General features: G+C 53.4%; 9 protein-coding genes across 9 annotated transcripts; 3 read left to right on the top strand and 6 right to left on the bottom strand.

The window, feature by feature from the left end:
• Positions 1–236: 236 nt before the first annotated feature.
• Positions 237–699, bottom strand: LMH87_009038 (uncharacterized protein; the record flags this gene model as incomplete). The annotated part of the gene is made up of 3 exons (XM_056202306.1): positions 237–386; positions 458–573; positions 627–699. The coding sequence occupies 3 exons, from the start codon at positions 697–699 to the stop codon at positions 237–239; spliced, it is 339 nt and encodes a 112-aa protein (XP_056056882.1).
• A 3383-nt stretch (positions 700–4082) lies between these two features.
• On the bottom strand, positions 4083–6160 carry LMH87_009037 (uncharacterized protein; the record flags this gene model as incomplete). Its single annotated transcript, XM_056202305.1, has 4 exons — positions 4083–4215; positions 4659–4990; positions 5184–5951; positions 6017–6160. 4 exons carry the CDS (start codon positions 6158–6160, stop codon positions 4083–4085), a joined length of 1377 nt encoding a protein of 458 aa, XP_056056881.1.
• Positions 6161–6698: 538 nt separating this feature from the next.
• LMH87_009036 (uncharacterized protein) lies at positions 6699–8087 on the bottom strand (the record flags this gene model as incomplete). The annotated part of the gene is made up of 1 exon (XM_056202304.1): positions 6699–8087. The coding sequence occupies one exon, from the start codon at positions 8085–8087 to the stop codon at positions 6699–6701; it is 1389 nt and encodes a 462-aa protein (XP_056056880.1).
• Positions 8088–9188: 1101 nt separating this feature from the next.
• Positions 9189–9762, bottom strand: LMH87_009035 (uncharacterized protein; the record flags this gene model as incomplete). Its single annotated transcript, XM_056202303.1, has 2 exons — positions 9189–9628; positions 9702–9762. 2 exons carry the CDS (start codon positions 9760–9762, stop codon positions 9189–9191), a joined length of 501 nt encoding a protein of 166 aa, XP_056056879.1.
• Positions 9763–10151: 389 nt separating this feature from the next.
• LMH87_009034 (uncharacterized protein) lies at positions 10152–10542 on the top strand (the record flags this gene model as incomplete). The annotated part of the gene is made up of 4 exons (XM_056202302.1): positions 10152–10154; positions 10209–10318; positions 10386–10467; positions 10522–10542. 4 exons carry the CDS (start codon positions 10152–10154, stop codon positions 10540–10542), a joined length of 216 nt encoding a protein of 71 aa, XP_056056878.1.
• A 246-nt stretch (positions 10543–10788) lies between these two features.
• Positions 10789–11973, bottom strand: LMH87_009033 (uncharacterized protein; the record flags this gene model as incomplete). The annotated part of the gene is made up of 1 exon (XM_056202301.1): positions 10789–11973. One exon carries the CDS (start codon positions 11971–11973, stop codon positions 10789–10791), a length of 1185 nt encoding a protein of 394 aa, XP_056056877.1.
• A 1632-nt stretch (positions 11974–13605) lies between these two features.
• Positions 13606–15263, top strand: LMH87_009032 (uncharacterized protein; the record flags this gene model as incomplete). Its single annotated transcript, XM_056202300.1, has 3 exons — positions 13606–13752; positions 13829–14153; positions 14209–15263. 3 exons carry the CDS (start codon positions 13606–13608, stop codon positions 15261–15263), a joined length of 1527 nt encoding a protein of 508 aa, XP_056056876.1.
• Positions 15264–15468: 205 nt separating this feature from the next.
• Positions 15469–16387, bottom strand: LMH87_009031 (uncharacterized protein; the record flags this gene model as incomplete). The annotated part of the gene is made up of 2 exons (XM_056202297.1): positions 15469–16077; positions 16154–16387. The coding sequence occupies 2 exons, from the start codon at positions 16385–16387 to the stop codon at positions 15469–15471; spliced, it is 843 nt and encodes a 280-aa protein (XP_056056875.1).
• Positions 16388–16936: 549 nt separating this feature from the next.
• On the top strand, positions 16937–18190 carry LMH87_009030 (uncharacterized protein; the record flags this gene model as incomplete). Its single annotated transcript, XM_056202296.1, has 1 exon — positions 16937–18190. One exon carries the CDS (start codon positions 16937–16939, stop codon positions 18188–18190), a length of 1254 nt encoding a protein of 417 aa, XP_056056874.1.
• Between the last annotated feature and the right edge of the window lie 3042 nt (positions 18191–21232).

Below are 21232 nucleotides of genomic sequence, written 5' to 3'. Positions count from 1 at the left end.
CGGGCGTCCCATCGCTAAATGTTCCATGCAGTCGGCCCACAGCGTGGTAGTTCCCTGCCCCATTAGCCCGACGACGCTTCGCATCCGGTGAGGTCGGATCATCCTCGTAACCCCTCACTGGAGGTAGTTGCTGATGAGGATGTGGGAGCGTGCTAACGGGTGACAATTCCATGCTCAATCTCCTGGGAGCGGAGGTGTCTATGCTCGGAAGAGAAGGTTGGCCATGGGGGCCAATCTTAACTGACGGGGGTGTTGCGACTGGCGTTGAAGGGGTCCTTGGCGTGGCAATGGTTCGCCCATTGCATTTCGTGCAGCGACCAGACTCTTCCCCGGACGGTGTACTTGGCCAGTTGCCTTGGGCCTTGCTGCCTCTCCTGGGCTGGTATCTGTAGTTCGGGTATTGGTGTTGGTGTCGCTGCTTTTCTTCTTCCGCCAGCTTCTTCCACGTTTCTTTTACATCTTCGGCCTCGTGTTTCCATTTCTCACCAATGATTTTGGAGATCTCTGGATTTGACAGCTTGGGATTATCAGCCGTTACTTGCGACTGGTGATGCTGCCGATAGAGGATGAATGCTACAGAACATGATTAGTTTGGGACCGGAAGCGGGGACTGGTGTCAAACGAACCGTTGCGAGGACGTGGTATCTTTGGTGTTGGTGTGCAGAGACATATAGCTTCTCTGGAGGATTCCGGCTTCATCGCCGGTCCGGATGTGTTGATGCTGAGTTGTTCATACAAGCCATGGCTCTGTTCGGCTGAAGTCAGGGAAGCAGCTCGTTTTCTGGTGAAGCTCGAACTACCAGGGCTTGGCGACCGTCGTGGTGCAAAGACACCTTGCGGCCCGCCTACCCTGACAGCCCTATCAAGATCCATGAGCAGGTGTGGCGCCGTGTCATGTATGGGTCTGGGTGCAAAAGACAGGACTTGGGTCATATTTGAATGGCGCAAATCGATGCTCAAAGAACAGCAGGGATCGTGCGGCCCGAGACACCAGCTACCCCCAAGGGGCGGACGATGCTGGGTCGTGTCGAAACTTGCTCTGATTTGGCGCCTGAAGACTGTTATGTAGAGCAGGTGTTGCTGGAGATGACTGCGGGGGCAGGAGGGAACGGCTTGGTGCGGTCGGCAAGAGCCGTTGGAGAGCTACCGTCAAAACAAAGTTTACGGATGCACTAGACCGATCCGTCGCAAAGTGGTCAAAAGAGCACACAGAAGGATGTTTGAACGATTGTCATTCGAGAGACGAAATGCTCATTGTTCGAAAGGCTCCGGCAAAGGCGATTATTGGTGGGCAGTTCAGTCGACCGGGGTGAGGGAGGCGGGAAGTCAACGCGGAACGAACGTCTCTTTGTCCGGCGTGTGTTTGCGCTACACCCCTGCGTCGGCAGGATGCGTCCAGGGTAAGGATCGGAGGGGCCAGAAGTTGGTATAAGCTCAGCCCAGATGGTCAGTTCACGTGCGGATGAAGAACCAGATGCAGTAGGAGGTCAGCGAGTGGGCGCTTAGATAGCGAGGCAGTGTCCAGCGCCAGGCAGGGTAAAATCGAACGGCGAGGCTGACAGACTAAGGCCGGGCAAATGGGCCAAAGGGGAATCGTGAGGAAAGAGAGGCCGGCAAAAGCACCGAACTGCGCTGCTGCTGCTGCTGTTGATCCGGCAGACAGGGCGCTCGCTGAAACCGCAACAGGGAAGATGAGCGGGTATACGCGACGTGGGTTGGAGGAAAAAAGAACAAAAGCATTCATGGACAAAGGCGACGCAGGGAAACAAAAGGCACCATGGTATTATATCATCAAAGAAGGAAGAAAGACGGCAGGTTCAGGTCGTGTTCCAGCTAAGCTTACTGGGGGCCAGCATGCCCATTCTTTGCTCAACTCCGCCAAGGTGCCTTTGCCTGGCTGGGCAAGCTCTCGTTGCGAGTAGAGAATGGAGAAGGACTAGACGGGGGGAAAATAACGGTGTCCAAGACAGCACTACTCAGTGCTGGCGCTGCCTACTGCTCCTCCTCGAGCAATTCCCCTCCTCCGCCATCCCTTCCCCCCAAGATCGCCAACACACTCTGAGATTTTTTATTTTCGGTTCCCTCCAACTACGCATTTTCCGCCCCGAAAACTTCTGGTAGCTCGCTCGTCGCCTTTTCAGAAACCGGGCCCCCCTCCCCTCCAGCCTCGCCAAAGGACGACAATGTGGGCGTGCCAGGAATGTTGCGGCGTGAGACCCTCTGGAATGCGCGGCCCTGAGACAAGAACGAAAAGCCTCACACCCCAAGTACCAGGCCCACCTGGCCCCTCCGACGAAGAGAAAGGGTGTGCTCGCGCCCCAATTCTTCTCGCCTGTTTCGTCGAGAGAGAAAAAGTCTACGCACACGTGATGCGGCCGAAAGGTTTGTTTCTCTGCTGGTCTTGCTTCTATATTTTGCCCATGGGCTGAGAGCTCTCCGCTTTGGGCAGAGGGCGGGGGCCGGGCCGGGGAGGGCGTTGCCTCTTGTCCAGATCCGGAGAGCTTTGTGTTCTATGATGCGGCACGAAAAAACGACTCGTCGCCGGAAAGGAAGACTTGGTGGTTCGGTGCTCCCGAAGATGACAAAAGGTCAGCAACAAGTACAGCAAAGAGAAAGGGACAGACGGTGGGCGCAAGGTTCAAAAGGACGCTTGGGAAAGAGAGTCTGAGCCTCCATCGTCCAAAACGGTAAGTTTTGACTCACCCGCTAGTATGTGGTATCCTCGACTGCTTCGTTTTTCTTCCCGGATCTTGCCAGCCCGCCCCGTCCGTTGAAGAGAAACGGCAGTGCAGCATGACAGGAAAAGTAAACTAAAGAGCTAGCCGGATGCTGGCGTTTGCCCTAGGCCCGTTTGACAATATCTCCGTGTAGCTGGGGAAGATTTGTCCAGTCCCGTCCTTTGCATTCGTGAATGTGGTCATTTCTTTCTTCTTTCTCGCCCCCCCTCCCCTGCCATGTCTTGGACGGCGTTGTATGGGGAATTCATCCTGACCTGCATCACACGCACACCCAATTCGTTAGCCCGTCTGGCCCGTCATGATAGGGTGCTTCGGCCGGGCGTGTTTGCTGCGGCGTCGCGCCCCCCACCTGCCTGCCTGCCTGCCTGGCCCATGAGATTGATGAGATCGAAGCTGGCCAAGAGATTGCCGCGGTCGCCGCCGCGCGCTGCAAGCCTCCCTCCTCCTGTTCCCCCAAAAAAAGAAGAGGGGCCCCCTCGCCGCCCTTTTCTTTGTGTGCGGCCCTGTGCTTCTGCCTCAGATTTCTGTCGTGCATGAGGTTTATTTTTAAACCTTTTCAACAATACAGGTCATGATGCAGAGCAACAAAGGCCCAGGGGCGAGATGCGGGCGCGTCAGACCGGGGTTTCCTCATAGCAGCGTGATGCCAAGCTTGTCATTGGGTGAACACAAGCGAAACACCAGAAGTACCGAGTAAGCGTCGTCCATATTGAACGGCAAGCAAACAAAAAAAAAATTGACTGTGTGCTTTTCTTCTTGTTGTACTGGTCTATATTCTGTATTCCCGTCCCGTGTCTTCGCATTTCTTCCGATGGCTTTCTCCTCTCACCTGGGCAACCAAGCCGCATCATCGGCATCTGCGCCAAAGCTACCGAGGGTTTCAACTTCTCCATGCCGTACATGAACCTGTCTATTTTAGCGTACAGTTGTTCTTCATTAGTTAGCATGGCTAAGAAACATGATTAAAAAAAAAAGGTCAACAGTAAAATAATACAACTAGATAACCTATGGGCCGTGTTATTCTCTTCTTGGGTTACCAGGCGCCGTTATCTCTCATTTGAGCCGCCCCTCCCTCCCCGTCGCAAAAGCAATTTCCCTTACCAATCTCTCTTACTGCTACTTTTCATCTGTCTCTGAACACCCTTTCTCTTTCCAATCCAATTGGGGGAGAGGGCCGGGGACCCGCTTCCAAGTATAACTTGTCTCTAACTCCCTTGTTGATGCCAAAAAAAATCATCACTCCCACGAGTGACTTCGCCATTGCTTTCTTTTTTTCTCTCTATAAAGACAAGGAGATCGCCTGTGACATGGTCTAGATTACCGTGTTCCACGGGGCTCTCAAATTCAAGACAGGTAACCCTTTCCTGCTTCGCTGCCGAGCAGCGTAGCACTGCGGCGTGCATCTAGGAACAGCTCCTCGCACTCTGTCACGTCCTGGACGTCAATCTGGGTGCGACCGTTGGCCTTTGCAAGGATGCTGTAGTTGCGTGCTTTGGTCAGCGACAATGTCTCGGATCCAAGCCTACTTGGGAGTAGAGGCGGAGGGGCGATGGGGTGAACACGAGTAAGAGGGAAAAAAGGGGGGGGTCGGAAAATCAAGCTGATAGGAAGAGCACGATGAAGCACAAGCCAGTTGGAGGCCGGTGACGCGAATGAGAGAGGGAACTTTTGGAAGGATACCGTAAAGGTGGCCATGGCAGGAAGCGTGCGAGTCGCACGAGGGTAGTGCAGACGAAGATGATCAAGGGCAGCCACTTGGACCCTGACTTCTCGCTCTGGGGCGCGATTGGATAATAGAGAGCAGGTACAACACCCAAGCTCACATCCTTCGTTTGAAACATGACGCGGAAATGAAAGGCATAAAATCCCCGACTCGCACGTAGGTAAATCGCGAGTCAGGGAACGCAAAAGGGCACTCACCTAGCAGGAGTCAACAGCTGCAGGCAGTATCTCAGACTGATGCGCACGCCGTGCTCCGCAATCTTGTCAATGGCGGCGTCGGTAATGGCTACAGCCTCGGTAGTCGCGCGAACTTTGACAATACGCTTAATCTCATCAGCCTCGTAGGGTGCCGTCGGGATGATCAGCAGGCGGGCCAGGAAGTCGCTTGGAATGCCGTGAGCCGCAACGATGTCGTCGGTTCCTCGAATCTTGCACATTCCACGGTTCGACGCCAGCACCACAATGGGCGCGATGGGCGATTCCAAAGCCCGGTTCAGATAAGTGAAGCATTCCACGTCGAGCATATGCGCCTGCCGCCCCAGATATGTTAGCACAGCGATCGGCATAAAATGAGATGCATTTCCAGCATGGTGTTTTGTTTCTTTCGCCTTTCCGTTCTTCCTTCTCGCCGCCCCGGGCAATGGGCGCTAGAGAGTGACAAAGAATTCTGCGTGGCTGGGACAAAGCGGGAAATATTCAGGTCAAACATCTTCCTTGTCTTACCTCATCGATGAATAAAACTCCGGGAACGAGCTCAGCGACACCCTGGTCAATGTATTTGCTGACGACCTTGTTGATTTCCCCGCGCAACTTCTCGGTGATCTCAGTCATCTTGGGCTTCATCAACTGCCCCATCATGCTCATGATGTCCTGCCCGCCTTGTGGTCTGGCATTGGCGACATCAAGGTCGTGCAGCGTGACGTCCTGGACAATCTCCTTCTTCTTGTGCACTTCGCCCTTGGGAATAGGCACGTACTCCTCTGCCTCAAGATCAAATTCGGTCGCATAGGCGTCAGATCGGCCCACGCGCTTGCAGGCACCCGTGTTGGCCTCGATGTAGACGACGTCGCCGACGGTAACGCGCTCCTTCTGGATAGCCTCGTAGATGCTGGGGTCCAGACGCAGCTTCTTTTGCCCCTTGGCGCTCTTGAGACCGATCAGCAGCGTGCTAATCGTCTTGCCGTAGCCGCCGAGCGGGTTCTCCGCCTCCTCGGGAGTGAGTTCTGTGACTTCGCCCTCGTAGACCTCCTTCGTCTCGCGCACCTTCAGGCCAATGGCTCGGCGAAAGTTCTCCATGAGCATCTCTGTCTTCTTCACTTCGGTCGAGTAGATTTCGCTTCCGACAATGGGGCAGAACGGGATCTTGGTGCCCAGTTCTTGGCTAATGGCCAACGCAAGCGCTGTCTTTCCTGTTCCCGGGCCGCCAGCCAGAAGCACACCGCGTCCAGCCATCTTGTGAGCTCGAATCAGATCGACAACGACACCGCAGGACTATGTATTAGGTTAGCTGCCTGTTTCTCTGCGACTCAGAGCATTGGTAGAGTCGGTGTTCGCACCTCGCGAGCCTGTATTTGGCCAATAAAGCCACTTGCTTGTGTCTCTGCGCGTCCATCTGACTTGAGGCCGAGGCCCTTGATATGTGTATGCGCCGCCGTGCGGTTGTCGCGCTTGTTGCCCTTAACTTCACTGATTTGAACCATGTTGGCGGCGGCTTGACGAAGCCTATGGTCGTCGGGATAAAGGTAACTTGGCGAATTGGATGTGAAATCGATGCAATTAGACTATCAATCACGTAAAACGGCGTGGTTTGATGCTAATGGACGTTTGCGAAGCCTCGAAATGTTTGCGATCCGCCCTGCAACTGGCGAACGGTTGAAGCTCTCGCGACGGTCGCGGAAACCTTTGCCATCACGTGACGCCGAGCTCATCCACTGGCCTTCATGCTAGGCTACCCTATACCATTGTGCTTGTTTCTTTGCTCAACTTGGCGCATGCATGCCGCCGACTTGCTTTATTTCGCCTTGCTAGGTTGCTAATACCGATAGCTTGCGACGGGTTTATGCAGTTTTTTTGTTCAGAATGTGCGATGGTGTGTTTTTAATGTCGGGCCGCTTCGGCCACTACACCTCGCCCTTGCTACGTCCACTGTTGTACGTCACCGCGACGCTACAGCTGAATTAGTTTTTAGGAAAAGACAAAAATCGTCATAGAAATGGATTCATCTATTTATTTGCACGACTACCGTGACCGGAAGACATTCAGCTCTGTATTTGCACCAGCGCCACCGCCATCCATAAGCATTGGTGAGCCCTCGGTCTCATCTAGCAGATTCTGTTGCGCCTCAGTATCTTCTACTTTCGCGATAGCCTTCGGCGACTTTTTCAGAAACATGACTCCAATGGCGCTGCCTAGAATCAATGCACATCCTAGAAAGCTGATAAATCCCATCCGATGGCCAAAGACCCACCAGTCAAAGCTCGCAGCAAACAGCATATGAGTGTATATCATAGAATTGGCCTTGTTCGATTTATCCTTGCTCAGACCCGCAGTGAGCAGAAACTGCATGATCAATCCGAAGAGGCTGATCAAAGCAATAAGAAAGGCTTGCTTAATCGTGTATGAAAACTTCCACTGCAACGTCGGTTGTGAAATGTTGAGCGCTGGCGCTGCGCAAAGTATAGTGGCACACATCAAAGTGCTGATGGCCGCAAAGCAGTTGACCGAGATGAGCGGATGCGTCTGCTTGCCAATGGCTCGGAGAGTTGTAAAAGCACCAGCCGCGCCGCAAACGCCAAGGAGCGCAACAGCAACAGCAACGAGACGCTCTCTTGCGGTTGCTTCGTGGTCCATGCCTGGAAGAGCCCCGGCCTCAGTTGGCTCATGGCTTGACTTTTTACCCGAGTCAGCGAAGAAGGTGGCGGGCTGTGCGATGAGAACGACGCCGAAAAAGGCAATCAGAGTAGCGAGCTGCTCCATCTTTGTAAATGGTTCGCGGAGCGCAAAGTAGCATATAATGCCAGCGACACCCGGGGCCAGAAACGTAATGACTGTTGCGTCGGCGAGCGGCAGATACATCATTGAGTACCACATGCCATATATCCCAAAGAAGCCGGAAAAGGAGCGGGCGAACAGTAGCAAGCGGATGCCCTTGTGCGGTATTGGGAAGTCGGGAAAACCGGCTTTCCACATATATATAGAGCAGCCAACAGCGCTGAGACCTTGTCTGTAAAATAAGAGCTGCACAGGATGCATTCCGTCGCCTTCTAGCTCCATGAACCTGGCGGTAAGATTCATGAGGGCGCCAAACAATTGGGCTAAAGCGACGCATATAGACGGTAGATTATTTTGCCAGAATTTTCGAATAAACGACGGTGGCTGAGTGAGCCCAGACTGGTTGTTGCGCATGTCGTCGTGCGGGAACGGAGACAATCGGCCGCTAAGAATTGGGCTTGGAGTCAGTGCTCGAATAGCTTCAGGCATGAAGCCTTCAGACTTTGGCCGAAGTGTATTTGGAGACAATCCATTTTGCCCATCACTCCTCGAATTCGGCGTTGTGCTGTCGAGTTCCGTCTTGCCGTGCGAAGTAAGCTCTACTTCTGCGGCGGTGGCGGCACGACCACGAGACATGATGTCCGAGTTTGTAAGCAAACGCCGGTGAGAACAATTGACACCACCAGAGCGTATCAGGTGCAAATATGCTGATGCAGTTTTACTTTCAACAGTCTCAACCTTTTAGTAGTCAACTGACTCGCCATGGCAGCTGTGTCCTCCGAGAAGAGAGAGAGAGAGAAGAGGAAGAAAATCAGGTAGTGAGTGTCCCAGTCATCAGCGAACCGGCAATAGACCAGGATTTGACCGGTGGCGGGCAGCGGCGCTGCTAGGCCATACCGGTGGAGTCCAAATGCACATCTTATGGCGGCGATATTTGGTTGTGGTTGCATGATGGTGGGATGGAGGAGGAGACAGTGGAACCGCTCGTCCGCAACGAACAAGTGAGAATGCAACTAGCGAGGGCCTAATGGCGCGGGAGGGCAATGCCGGAGTGCTGAATTGGGCAGTTGGTAGTGGTCGCCGCCCGATATCGCACTGGAGAGCGCAGTTGATGGGCAACCAATCCTTCACTATCCGTAGCAATAACCAATCGCTGACCATTGGCAGCAGAATAGACAACGTGGTGGTGGCTGGTTCCTTGGCAAACCAGTCGGCTTCTTCTCTGCGCGCGGGGCAAATACCCGGCGACAGTACCAGTAGGCAGGGTGGAGGCCGGTTCTTTTAAGCCGCATATGCCCACGGGGCAATGAAACGTTATTAGTAAAATCAACGCCTGAGAAAAAACAATTGCTGATTTGGCAAGACCGACAAACTCGCATTTTTTCTGCCATTTCTCTCTCGAGAAAGCTCCGGTGGCTGCCGGTGCCTGATTACAGGTGAGATGGTGGGGGTCTAGCGGCCTACGGAGCAGCGAAGCCCGGCAAAGCCAGACAGAGTGCAACTGGTAAAGGTTCGAGTTATAAGCAGAGACATGATTGAATGTCTGATGATTTCAATTTTTGCAAGCTAGAAGTTGGGCTCCTTGCATCCCGTACTAAACCCTGAACGCCATTTCCATGCAAATGTAAAACAAAAAACCAAGTTGTAGGAAGCAAGCCATGTGTCAAGGAGCTGTCCTGCCAGAAAGGTCGAATCGTCATCGCTGCCGCTCATGTATTTGCGGTTGCAGCCAGGGTATCATTTCTTCTTGCCCAACGCATCTGCTTCGGCATCGGCATCGTCGTCGGCCTCTCCAAGCTCCTCCTCCTGGTTGACCGGCTTGCTGGCGCTCCCGCCCGCCGCGGGCGCGCCGCCGCCGTCTCCCTTTTCGCGCTTCTTCTCCTCCTCGGCCGCGTCCTTCATGATGTCGTCCTCGGCGTCGCGCAGAATCTCGCGAGCCTTTTTAATCTCCTTTTGCTTCTCAAACACCTCCTGCACCTTGCCGAGGAAGGCCGGGTTCTTGCGAAAGGCAAACTCAAAGTCTTCGTACTTGATCTTTTGGCGGCCCGAGTACTGCGCCGCGCGGGCCGCCTCAAAGGCAATGGACTGCATAAAGTCGGTGAGGATCTCGTCGAGGACTCGGACGGTTTCGGGAAGCGGGTTCTTGACGTCGCCGTGAGCGTAGAGCAACTGAGCGACTGCGGATGGTGGTTAGTGATCTGGAGAAGAGAAGACGCCGTTTCGGCCAGGAGCGCATTCGATGCGACGTACGCTCATTGTGGGAAAAGTTCATCTTGCCGACATTTTTGCCGGCACGCGCTCGAGGTTCCATCTTGAATGGGTTTGGAGGCGCGGCGGCAGCCACGCGCTGGAGACGATAGAGGGCCTTTGAAGATGGAAATGTTGTGAGTCGCGATAGTCAAGTCGGTGCCTCTGCGATTTCTTCCAAGATCTCGCGCAGTCTCGCGCAAAGTTGATGAATTTGCAATGGTAGAGTGTCTTGAAAGATGGCTTGAACGATGCTTGGTGGGGCCCAGCTCGTCGCCGTTGACGTATGGTTGGTCGGGCGCGGCGAATCTTTGGTCCCCTGAAAGCTAGGATACGTAGCTCCAGCAGAGAGGCCAGCGTATCTCGAACTTGGAGCTTCGCATTGCCGCCACGACCTCGCGCAGGACGCAAAAACTGTCTTCCCACAAGTGCTGTCGCTTTAGATTAGCCAAGATGGTATGTTGACTTGGTGTCCTCATCGCGCCGTCCATTTTCTAATCCCACTCGCAGTCGGCGCTATTCAACTTCCAGTCTCTCCTCCTCGTCATCCTGCTGCTCATCTGCACAAGCACATACGTCCACCACTTTACGCCGGGCATCCTCGACAGGAATAAGAATGGGTAAGGAAATGAAATACGACTGCAAGAAAAACACACCTATGCGGCGGCTGGCTAACCACGTGGTCAGCATCACGGGCGTCTTTTGGAAATGCGCGCGGATAGGCGAGAGACTTAGTCCATACATAAGCATATGCTGTGTTGTCATGGCTGTATGTTGACCCGACTGTCTTATCCTGCCAAATGAGATGCTAATCGCGATACAGGTCTCCATCTTCTTCGGTTAAGCATTTTACGCGACACTTTCTTGACTTGTTTTTGGCGATACAGGCGTTTCGAGGTGCGAACACATGACTACTTACGAGGCTATCGATATACATAATGGCGGGCGGCTCTCTGTACCGAGGATATACAAGCGGTTTAGAAAAGAGAAATGAAACATAAATGCCATATTTGGTGCTTCTCATGCGCTGCTGATTACGACAATAGGTGGTGAGCTCTGTGGCCCAAGAAGAGTAACCTTACAGTCCATGTCAAACGAGGCGATGGAGAATCTCTTTCCCCGCCAGCCAACGCTCCAAATTTTCGGCCGTCTCCGCATACCACCTGTTCATGAGACCTTCGTCCACGTAACCCATGTGAGGTGTGGTGAGCACCTTGGATCGTCCCCCAGTACCCCATTGCTCGATGCGCCAAGGATCCTTTTCAGGAAGAGGCTCTTGCTCAAAAACATCCATGGCTATGCCGCGGATTTGGCCCTGATGCGCTGCACTAAGCAAAGCATCTTGGTCGATTAGAGCGCCACGAGAGGTGTTGACCAACAATGCACTCGGCTTCATGAGGGCCAGCATGTCTGCGCAGACCAGTCCTCTCGATCGTTCGCTGAGAACATAGTGCAAGCTGACCACATCCGCAGTCCGAAACAGCTCTTCTTTGCTGACCGCCTTGAACGTCCTCTCCCCGAACTCATTCTCAGTGGGCAAATCGAGATTGACCGCGGCCTGGTCCGCCTTGTCCTGGTCCAAGTTTGCACTCCAGCAGACCACCTTCATGCCAAAAGCCAGGGCCCCGATCCTCGCCACAGCCGCACCCAGTCGTCCTAGGCCGATGACTCCGAGGGTCTTCCCGGGGAGGCCCGTCGCCAGGCCAGACTGCCAGCCGCCCGACTTGACGACGGCATCATCAAACGCCACGTTTCTGGCGAGCGCCAAAATGAGTGCCCAGGTGTGCTGCGTCGTCGGGTGGCCGCCTCCCTTTTTAATGTCAGCGGGAAGTGGCGTGCCCGAGGGTTCAGGCTTGTCGCTGCGGCCCTTTCCGGGAGCCGCAGCAACCATGATGCCGAGCTCTTTCGCGACGTCGAGGTCAAAGGTCTCGAACTGGGTGCCAGTGCAGAGCAGCAGCTTCAGGTTCGGTAAGCTGCGCAGCAGTTCAGAAGGAAATGGCGTTCTTTCGCGCATCGCCGATATGATATTATACGGTCGAAGCCTTTCAACCAGAGCCTTCCGCTCTTCCTGCGTATTTTGAGGTACATGCGACTTGAGAATGTCGATATTGATGTCGGCGGGAGCTAAATGCGCAAAATGTGGTTGCGCCACAGAGAGGTAGTCATCCAGGATCACCATTGATGGAGGTGTGGAACCAGGACTGCTCCGCGTGTGTGCTCGGCGGACTTGATTGACAGCCCGTGAGATGGGCTTTGGGGCCAACTTCGATGCCATTGCGGTAGGCGACGAAGTGGATACGACCGTACGAGAGTGATGGTAAAAGAGTCGTCGCAGGGGTCTTCCTTCACATGTAAAGTAGATTGTGATTATGGGATGTTGGGCCTATTACAATAGCTTCTTTCTTATAGGCGGATGGCTGAGATGTGGTTGGTGATATATCTGTACGCTGTTCGGCGAAGGAACAAAAATCCGATGGGATCAATGCGGAGATCCGACCAAACCTGGGGGAGAACCCACCCTTTCTTTGTCTGCTGTACCAGTAACTCCGAGAATCAACATCAAGCGCCGCTCGGAGGTGTGCAACTTCGGGCTTTGCTCGGAAACGCAGAGACGAGAGGCATCTGATATAATAACTTAACGGCTATTTGGTTGTAAATTCAGCACCTATCTTGAGCTTGGACTGGTCCTGTCGGTATCATCAAGTTCAGCCTTATGTAGTGGTCCCCTGCCTTCTCAACCTCGTTGTGTATCACTCTACACAGAGGCATCCGGAGGTAAGATTCTACTTTCCGCTTGACCGTCCCCGTTTAATCACTTATTAGGAACTTTGAGCCACTGAGTTTGTGAGACCAATGTGGCACTTTCCGGGGTAGCTCGAGGCAATGGCGAATCCATGGCGCGCCAGCGCCAAGAGATCGCCATCAGCCGGCTTGGCTGACAGCTTGGCCAGCCACCAATTTCTAGGCCGAGCAAGCCTCACCGCAGAGCATTCGGCGACGGTTCCTCGGTGTCGAGCCCTTTCGGGAAGTCCAAATGCCGGCGTGCAGAGCTCTCTCCCAGGGCTGGCCAGGAAATGAGCACTCAGTCTTCACTCTAAACATAACCTTGTCTTTATTAGCCGACTGGTTCATCTCCACATGGGATAAAAAGTGTGCACGTCACGCGACGCCCCGAAGCTGATTTCAGGCACTTTTGCAGCCCTCAGCAGCGCAGTCGAGCCAAGATCCACAGCCTGGCCAAAGCACTGCGAAACTGGGAGCGCGGTAATAGCCACCCGAGGCTGAAAACAACGGAGATGGCCCGCCCCGTGAGGTAACGAAACCCGCAGGCTCGCCCAGCCTGTCAGCGTGCTTCTACTGGCTGGTAAGGGTCGCGCCAGCTCGGTGACAGGAACAAGCAAGCCATATGGCAAGCTGCATGAGTCGGCAAGAGGGAAACCATGATAAGGACGGGCCAAGCAGGAAATAAACAAGGGGAAAAAATCGGATCAGCAAAAAATATCATCAGGCACGGCGAACAATCAACGGGAAGCAGACTGAGCACGTGGGCCACTGCCCCGGACCAGACTAACTATCCTCGCCGCCAAGTCGAGGATAAGATGGCGCACTTATTCCCCCACCGCGCTGCCGCTTAGCCGGAGCACGCCGTGGCGTTTCTCGCTAGAGAACTGCGAACACATGCAGTGACACTTATTTGGCATTGGCCGGCTGATTTTTCTTTCTTGGTTGTGTACGAGGCGCAGGGTCGTCTCATAAAAAGGAACCAGGAAGCCGTTGAAGAACGACACGCGAGGAACTTTTTTTCCTTCTTCGCCTCAGCTGAAGCGTCGCGTGGTCGAATAAAACCCCAGGCTGTACCATTTACGCCTTCTACGACACACAATCCGGTGCAACCTTAAAAAAAAAAATGGCCGATGCCCAGATCTCGGACAAGGTTGCGGTCGCGCCCGAGTCCACCGTCGACCATGGCAAGGAGCCCGAGTCTAGCCAGCAAGAGGTCGTCGTCGCTCCCGTCTCGAGCAAGAAGCAGTCGCTTTCAGACATCTTCACTATTGTAAAGCTTCCACTGCCGTGGCGCTATCAGCACGACCGGCATTCAGGAAAGACATCTTGCTAACCGACTGCCACAGTTTTGCTCTGGCTTTGCCCTCATTTCCGATGGCTACCAGAACAACCTCATGACCATGACCAATGTCTTGTTCAAGAAGGAGTACCCCCACGAGTACACCTCTTCAGTCAGCACCCGTGTCTCCAATGCGCTCCTGGTGGGCGAAATTCTCGGCCAAGTCGTCGTCGGTCTGACCTGCGATTACCTCGGGCGTAAAACCGCCATTATCGCGACCACGCTCATGATTGTCCTTGGTGGCATCATGGCGACGGCTTCTCACGGCATCACCATCGACGGCATGTTCTGGATGCTGACCATTTCTCGTGGTATCGTCGGCTTCGGCGCTGGTGAGTTGTGTTCAAACCACACCCTAACAGTGCATTATATGCTGATCTCAAGAAGGCGGCGAGTATCCCGCTGCCAGTGCCTCAGCCTCTGAAGCTGCCAACGAACACACCCTAAGCCACCGTGGCCCGGTCTTCATTCTCGTCACCAACTTGCCGCTTTCTTTCGGCGGCCCTCTAGCTGTCTGCGTATTCCTTATTGTTCTCTCTGCCGCTGGAGAAAACCACCTGTCTACCGTCTGGCGTGTCTGCTTTGGCATCGGTGTTCTCCTGCCCTTGACCGTCTTCTATTTCCGTCTCAAGATGCTCAACTCGAAGCTATACCGTCGTGGCGCCATCAAGAAGAGGGTACCATATATGCTCGTGATCCGTTACTACTGGAAGGCTTTAATTGGAACCTGCGGCGCCTGGTTCCTGTACGACTTCATCACCTTTCCCAATGGTGTCTTCTCCGGCACCATCATCTCCAGCGTCGTCTCCAAGACTGGCAGCCTCCGCAGCACCGCCGAATGGCAGCTGCTCCTCGGATCTATTGCTCTTCCCGGTGTCTTCCTTGGCGCATTCTTCTGCGACCGCCTTGGCCGCAAGAATGTCATGATGATTGGCTTCTCTGGCTATCTGATCTTTGGCCTCATCATCGGCCTCGCCTATAACAAGATTGTCAACATCATTCCCCTCTTCATCATCTTTTACGGTCTCATGCTCAGCTTCGGCAACTTTGGACCTGGTGACATGTTGGGCCTCATTTCTTCAGAGAGCTACGCTACTAGTGTCAGAGGTACCTGCTACGGTCTCAGTGCTGCTGTTGGAAAGGCTGGCGCCGCAATTGGTACCGAAGCCTTCAAGCCCATCCAGGACAATCTCGGCAAGAAGTGGACTTTTATCATTGCTGCCATTTGCGGTGTCGCTGGTATTCTCGTCACCTTCTTCTTCGTCCCCAAACTTACAGGCGAAGATCTGTCCAAGCAAGACGAGAAGTTTAGAGCTTATTTGCTGGCCAACGGATGGAATGGTGAAATGGGTGAACAAGACTTGGCAGCACTCGCCGAAGACGTCCATGATGTTGAGACCCCATCTGAGGAGGAGATTCATGACGAGAAAAAGGCGCTGTAACTCGAATCCAGGATTCCGTGCACGTATTGATTGCATGAATAATACCCTTTGCTGCGTCAGCAGCGAATGACCTTGCGTCATTTCATGTTTGCTTGCGTTTAATGTGTTATAATACACAATCAGCTATTTCTAGTTTTTCCATCTTTGAATATAGGACTGCAAGAGCCGATTTTGTTTCTGTACTTTCATTACTGTCGCCGACCAACTATGCGGCGCTTGGCTTCAGCCCCTTGAAGCTTTTCGTGATATTCGTAATTGCCTCTTCAACTGGCAAACGCTCCATGGAGCTTGCGCCATAGAAGCCATGCACACCTTTGGTTCTGCCCAGCACATAGGCAGCATCGTCTGGCGCGGCAATCGGTCCGCCATGGCAGAGCACCAAGATGTCCGGACTAATTGCGACGGCCGCGTCCCGAATTTGCTGGATGAGCTTGACACTCTCGTCGAGCGTCTTGCCAGAAGCGGCGCCGATGGAGCCGCTCGTCGTGAGTCCCATGTGTGCAACGAGAATATCGGCGCCGGCGGTTGCCATCTTCTGGGCCTCCTCGACGTTGAAGACGTACGGCGTCGTGAGAAGATCCATCTCGTGGGCAGCACGCACCATATCCACCTCGAGATCATACGACATGCCCGTCTCCTCCAGGTTGGCGCGGAACTGGCCGTCGATGAGGCCGACAGTAGGGAAGTTCTGCACGCCGGCGAAGCCGAGGTCGCGCAGCTGGCGGAGGAAGTGGTTGGTGTTAAGGAAGGGATCCGTGCCGCAAACGCCGGCAACCACAGGCGTGTGGTTGACGACGGGTATAACTTCCTTGGCCTGGGAAAATGTTAGTCGATGTATTATAGTAGAAACTGGCGTGGAGGGCTTGTCACTAGATGAGGAATCAACTCACCATGTCGAGCACAACGTCGTTTGCATTGCCGTATGGCATCAGACCTGAGAGCGAACCGCGACCGGCCATGCGAAAACGACCGCTGTTGTAGATAATGATGAGGTCGCCGCCGCCGGCCTCGATGAACTTGGCAGAGAGACCGATACCAGCGCCAGCGCCGACAATGGGCTTGCCATCGGCGATTTGCCCCCGCAGGTTGGCCAAGATCTCTTGTCGATTCGTCGGAGGCGCCATGATTGATATCGTAAGCTGGAGGGACTACTAAGGTCGCCAAATCAGGTAGCGCAAGATACAGAAAAGTAGTTTAGAAATGCCTCGTATCCGGGTGAAGGAAGTGAAGATGACTGATTGAGTACCGGTTCGGAGAGCGGCGTACCAGTAGCTCCACCGGCCACGACCAGAGTGGAGTTGAGTCGTCCGTGGTGCGCAGTCATGGTGCGACTAGCAAATAATATGGAGTTTTGGCGTATTTCTTTCTGATGCATAATATAATGAGGCCCTTAATGGAGTTGATCATCCAATCGCAGGTGAGGGGCTGTTCAAGCTCGTGACGGGACGGGTGCTCTGACACGATCCATCGTCAACGTCATTGCATCACCAATAGCTGCAAATTATCTTCTGCTTCAACGACGATTCAGGTTTCTGATTCAAAAATCAGCATTGAACTTCTTTTGTTTTCACAGCGCCTAATTTGCGCCGAAGATACCGCGGCATAACTGCTACCTGGTGAGCTCGCTTCTGTGACATCCATTTTCAAGGCACAGCTCGATCCCGATCCGCAATATGCCGACTGTAGCAGTCATTGGAACTTGCGATACCAAGTTTGACGAACTGCGGTTCTTGCGCGATCGAGTGCAGGACAATGAGTCCGTCAAGGCCATCATGATTGACGTTGGCTGGCGAGCGACAGAAAATAGCGACATTACCATATCGCAGCCGGATCTCATCTCAAAATATGGCAAAGGGAAAGATGTCTCGTCACTTGATCGAGGCCAATTCATCGACTTCATCTCCAAATGCGCGGCCAAGGCCGTCAAGGACCTCTACGAAAACCAGGAAATCGATGGAGTCGTGTCGGCTGGTGGTTCGGGCGGCACCTCGCTGGTCTCGTCCATCCTGAAGGATGTGCTGCCCATTGGCTTCCCGAAGCTGATTGTTTCCACCATTGCAAGTGGTGATACGGAGCCAATCATCGGCGAGACAGACATTGCACTCATGTACTCGGTCGTCGACGTTGCAGGCTTGAACCACGTCTTAAAGGGAATCTTGGGCAATGCCGGTGCATCCATTAGCGCAGCGGCTGTATCATATTCGGCAAGAAGAGCTTCGGCGCCGAAATCAAACTCTGAAGCGTCGCCAGAGAAGAAACGCGTGGGCATCACCATGTTTGGTGTTACAACGCCCGGTGTAGATGCAATCCGCTCCCATCTCGAAAGCAACTATCCGATTGAGACCTATGTCTTTCATGCCACTGGCCGTGGAGGGAAAGCCATGGAAAGGTTGATTCGAGAGGGCACGCTGGATGCCGTGATTGACCTCACAACCACCGAGATTGCAGACTACATTGTTGGGGGCGTAATGCCAGCTAGCGAAGATCGGCTCGACGCTGCCGTCCAAAAAGGCATCCCAAATATCGTCTCCCTCGGCGCGACAGACATGATCAATTTTGGTGCGCGAGACACCGTCCCCGAAGCATTCAAGGACCGCACCATAGTCGAGCACAACTCGCTCGTGACACTGGTGCGCACATCACCCGAGGACTGCACCAAGATTGGCAAGTTCATCGCCGACAAGTTGCGAAAGACAAGTGCGCCAGAGAAAACGCAAGTCTGGATCCCCAAGGGCGGCGTGAGTATGCTAGCCGTCCAGGGGCAGCCCTTTGCCGATGCAGCAGCTGACGCTGCGCTGTTTGACGCGGTGCGGCAGGGGTTGAAGGATACAGGCATCGAGATCACGGAGGATGAGAGACATGTTAATGATGAGGGCATGGCCAAGGATATTTCCGTGTCACTGGCAAGAATGCTAGGCCTGGAGTAGAAAAGGTAGCTCATGTAGATACCGTTTTGTCTTGCATGGGCCTCTGGTACAAAACCGAGTACCAATGGTTACAATGCAAATACGTGTTTGGCAGGTCGCGCTGATCTTACGTTCAACACTCAACTCAAACTGTGTTCCAAGCATCCTTTCATTAGTGACACCTCTTTAATGACGCGAGGAAATTGTCGGGGACAGATGGCTGTTGCTCAGGTGCGACCAGCTGATGGAGCAATACAAGCTCTATAGTGGCTAATAAGTTAGCGCATCTCAACAATCACAGAACAAGCGTCGTTGGTCTAGGGGTTAGGATTCAACTCTTCCAAAGTTGAGGCACGGATTCGAGTTCCGTACGACGCACATTCCGAGTTCCTTTTTTTGCCGTCGTCAACTCTGCTACTTTCGTAGGCGGGTAGTGGTTGGGATTTTTTAACATGTAATTTATTTTTGTCATTATTTTTTTGTGCACAGGGCGGCGCTCTTGGCTGGGTGCGTCGGAGTCATGGGCAGCCACACCTGCGTCATCGCCATGGAGCAGCCAAAAAAGCCTTTACAAGCTGGAGTCTTTCTCGCTAGTAATTTGGCTGGCCCGACGGAGGCTCACCGAAAACGCCACACCGAGGCAACGTGCGCTTGCATAGCCACCACAATGCAAGCCCAAAGACAAAACAACCAATGCGACGGTTAGACCGGGAAGTTTGCCCATTTCGGCACCTTTGCCGAAATAAAGCGATTGAAACTTGGGCGGGGGGGGGCTTCGCGGAGAAGTGCCAGGGAGCGCAAAGAGCCGAACGTGTTTACTCAGCTGCAACTATCGGGGGACGGGCGTGTGTTTACAGATGTTTTGGGATCCGCCCAGTGACGAGATGGCTTTTCCCGAGCCAATATATCGCAAAGTCTGAAAAAGGGACAGAGAGGGGGGTGGGTGTGCGCGTTGTTTGCCTGCTTGCCTGCCTGCCTGTGAACTTTGAGGCTCTGCTGTCGGTGTACCCGAGCTGCCGGGCCACACAGCTGGAAGTTGACTCGTCGATACCCACCCCATCGCCACCAGCATCCACCGACAAGGAACTGGTGCCGTCGCTAAACTTTGGCTGTTCGGCGCTAGGGTACCAATCAGATCGGGGCGGAATGTTCCTGGATCGTTCTATTTCCTGTTCCTGCCCTTTGGTCTATCCAAGACTAGACGGGCGATGAGTAATTCGTATACACTCTATGGATAGAACCGTTCAAGCGGTCACCTATGGATTTACGCTCTGCCGGTGAGATTTGCGGTGGCCGTGTCAATCAACTGCTTCAGCAACACCAACGATTCAGAGCGAGAAATCGGGATGGAGCAAGGAGTAGGCGTAGGTAGTAAAGGGCGGTCAGACATCGCGGTGTGCATACCAGTAGATTCACATCTCGTCTAAATTTCAGATATAAATTTTGTAAGATATGACGTTTCATATTGTAGAATTCGCTTTCATGCGCTACAGATTTTGGCCTGTTGAATCAATGGTGCGTCTAGGAACAGACTCGTGGTCGATCAAATTTTCACCTCCGTTGTCAACCAATTTTTTTTGCTTGGTGATGTAACGTTGACCGACCCTCCAGCTTCCTGCATGACATGACGCTGCGGTGTCGTGGCTATTCTCGCATACTTTCACCCTTTCTCCACCCACAATTCATGCCTGAGTATTCTGCAACTCGTAAAACAAAGCTGATTTCGCGAGAATTGAGCAAGGGTATCTCAAGCATGTTTGCCATTTACATGGGCAATATCCCTTTCTCTTGACAAGCTGCGGAAGCGTGGGGTCACATGCCGAGATATGGTTCCGGGTAGGAATATGAAGCTGCCAGGGGGGACATTCCAAGTTTCTAGAGCGACCAGAGCTTGACCTCGTAACAGGGAATAGACCCAAAAGCATGCTTCTATTGGCGAATAGTGAAACGCGAACATGGGCGTTTGTGACACTTGGCCGACAGGACCTCTCTTGACCGCTATGGCAGGACTGTGGTTTTTGGACATGTCCATCTCGTCTCGGAGCATGTCACCCAGGCGTGTCTCACGATACCGATGCGGGTAGAAAAGGAACCACAGCAACTGTGTCAGCTGCCGGCTGCTGCTTTTCCCCCGTTTCGAGAACAGCCCGTTCATGGTGAAACGCAGCGCCCGCCCGGCAACAATGTAGGGCGGGAAAAGAACATTGTAACAACAAACAATCTCAGCCACATTGGCAATTTTTGTTGTTATTTATTTGCGGGGATGGGCACCAGTATGCAGTAGCGCGCGGCTCCGGAGAAGGAAGGCCAAATAGCAAACATTGTTATTATAAGTAGGGAGGCGGGCATATAAGAGACACGTTATTGATCGATCAGGGTAGACCCAAGCCAAGCTTCGTTTCCCGCTGGCACTAATAGGCGCCACATATTGGGGCCGGCGCACGTCTAATTAAGCAGATGCAGGGCAATCCTGCGTTTTAGTAATTGCACTTTTAGACAATTTAGCCGTGGAAAAAAGAAAGCGTGCTGTTCGTGTTCGCTTCAGGTCTGCTTGCATCGCACTGTTTGATTCTTCCGACCGGCCAGATCACCTGAAACGAACCTGCTTGCATTATCGGATACTAGCCTTGAGGCACTTGGATCCTACGCCATCCTTCAACATAATCCTCCGAACCTCAATATTCGCAATTGTTCACCAAGGGGAGCCTCGCTCGCCGTTGGGGATGATCGTGCTCTTTGCAGGAAAAGAAGTGCATCGAGAAAAAAAGCATAGACCTAGCGCAACGGACCGCGTGCCTTGTTTCAGTATAAGAACCGGGTGAACATAATACTACACCAAGTGAAATTTGCTGCTCGTGATCATAGCGTCCGCGCCGCAAGCACACAGCCCTCGGGCTTACTGGTACGGGCAGGGGCGTGCGCGTGAGAAAAAAGATGCCCTTGTCGCCATCCTTTCTTTCGTCTATTTTTCTCTTCTTTCCCCCACTTTCACTGGTGGCAAAATACAGAGTATGGCGTGAGCATCTTTGCGTATTACCCCCGAATGGTGCTGAACAGGAACGA

Source organism: Akanthomyces muscarius, assembly GCF_028009165.1.
Source record: "Akanthomyces muscarius strain Ve6 chromosome Unknown contig_18, whole genome shotgun sequence".
Lineage (NCBI taxonomy): Eukaryota > Fungi > Ascomycota > Sordariomycetes > Hypocreales > Cordycipitaceae > Akanthomyces > Akanthomyces muscarius.
This window is presented reverse-complemented; position numbering and strand designations above follow the sequence as displayed.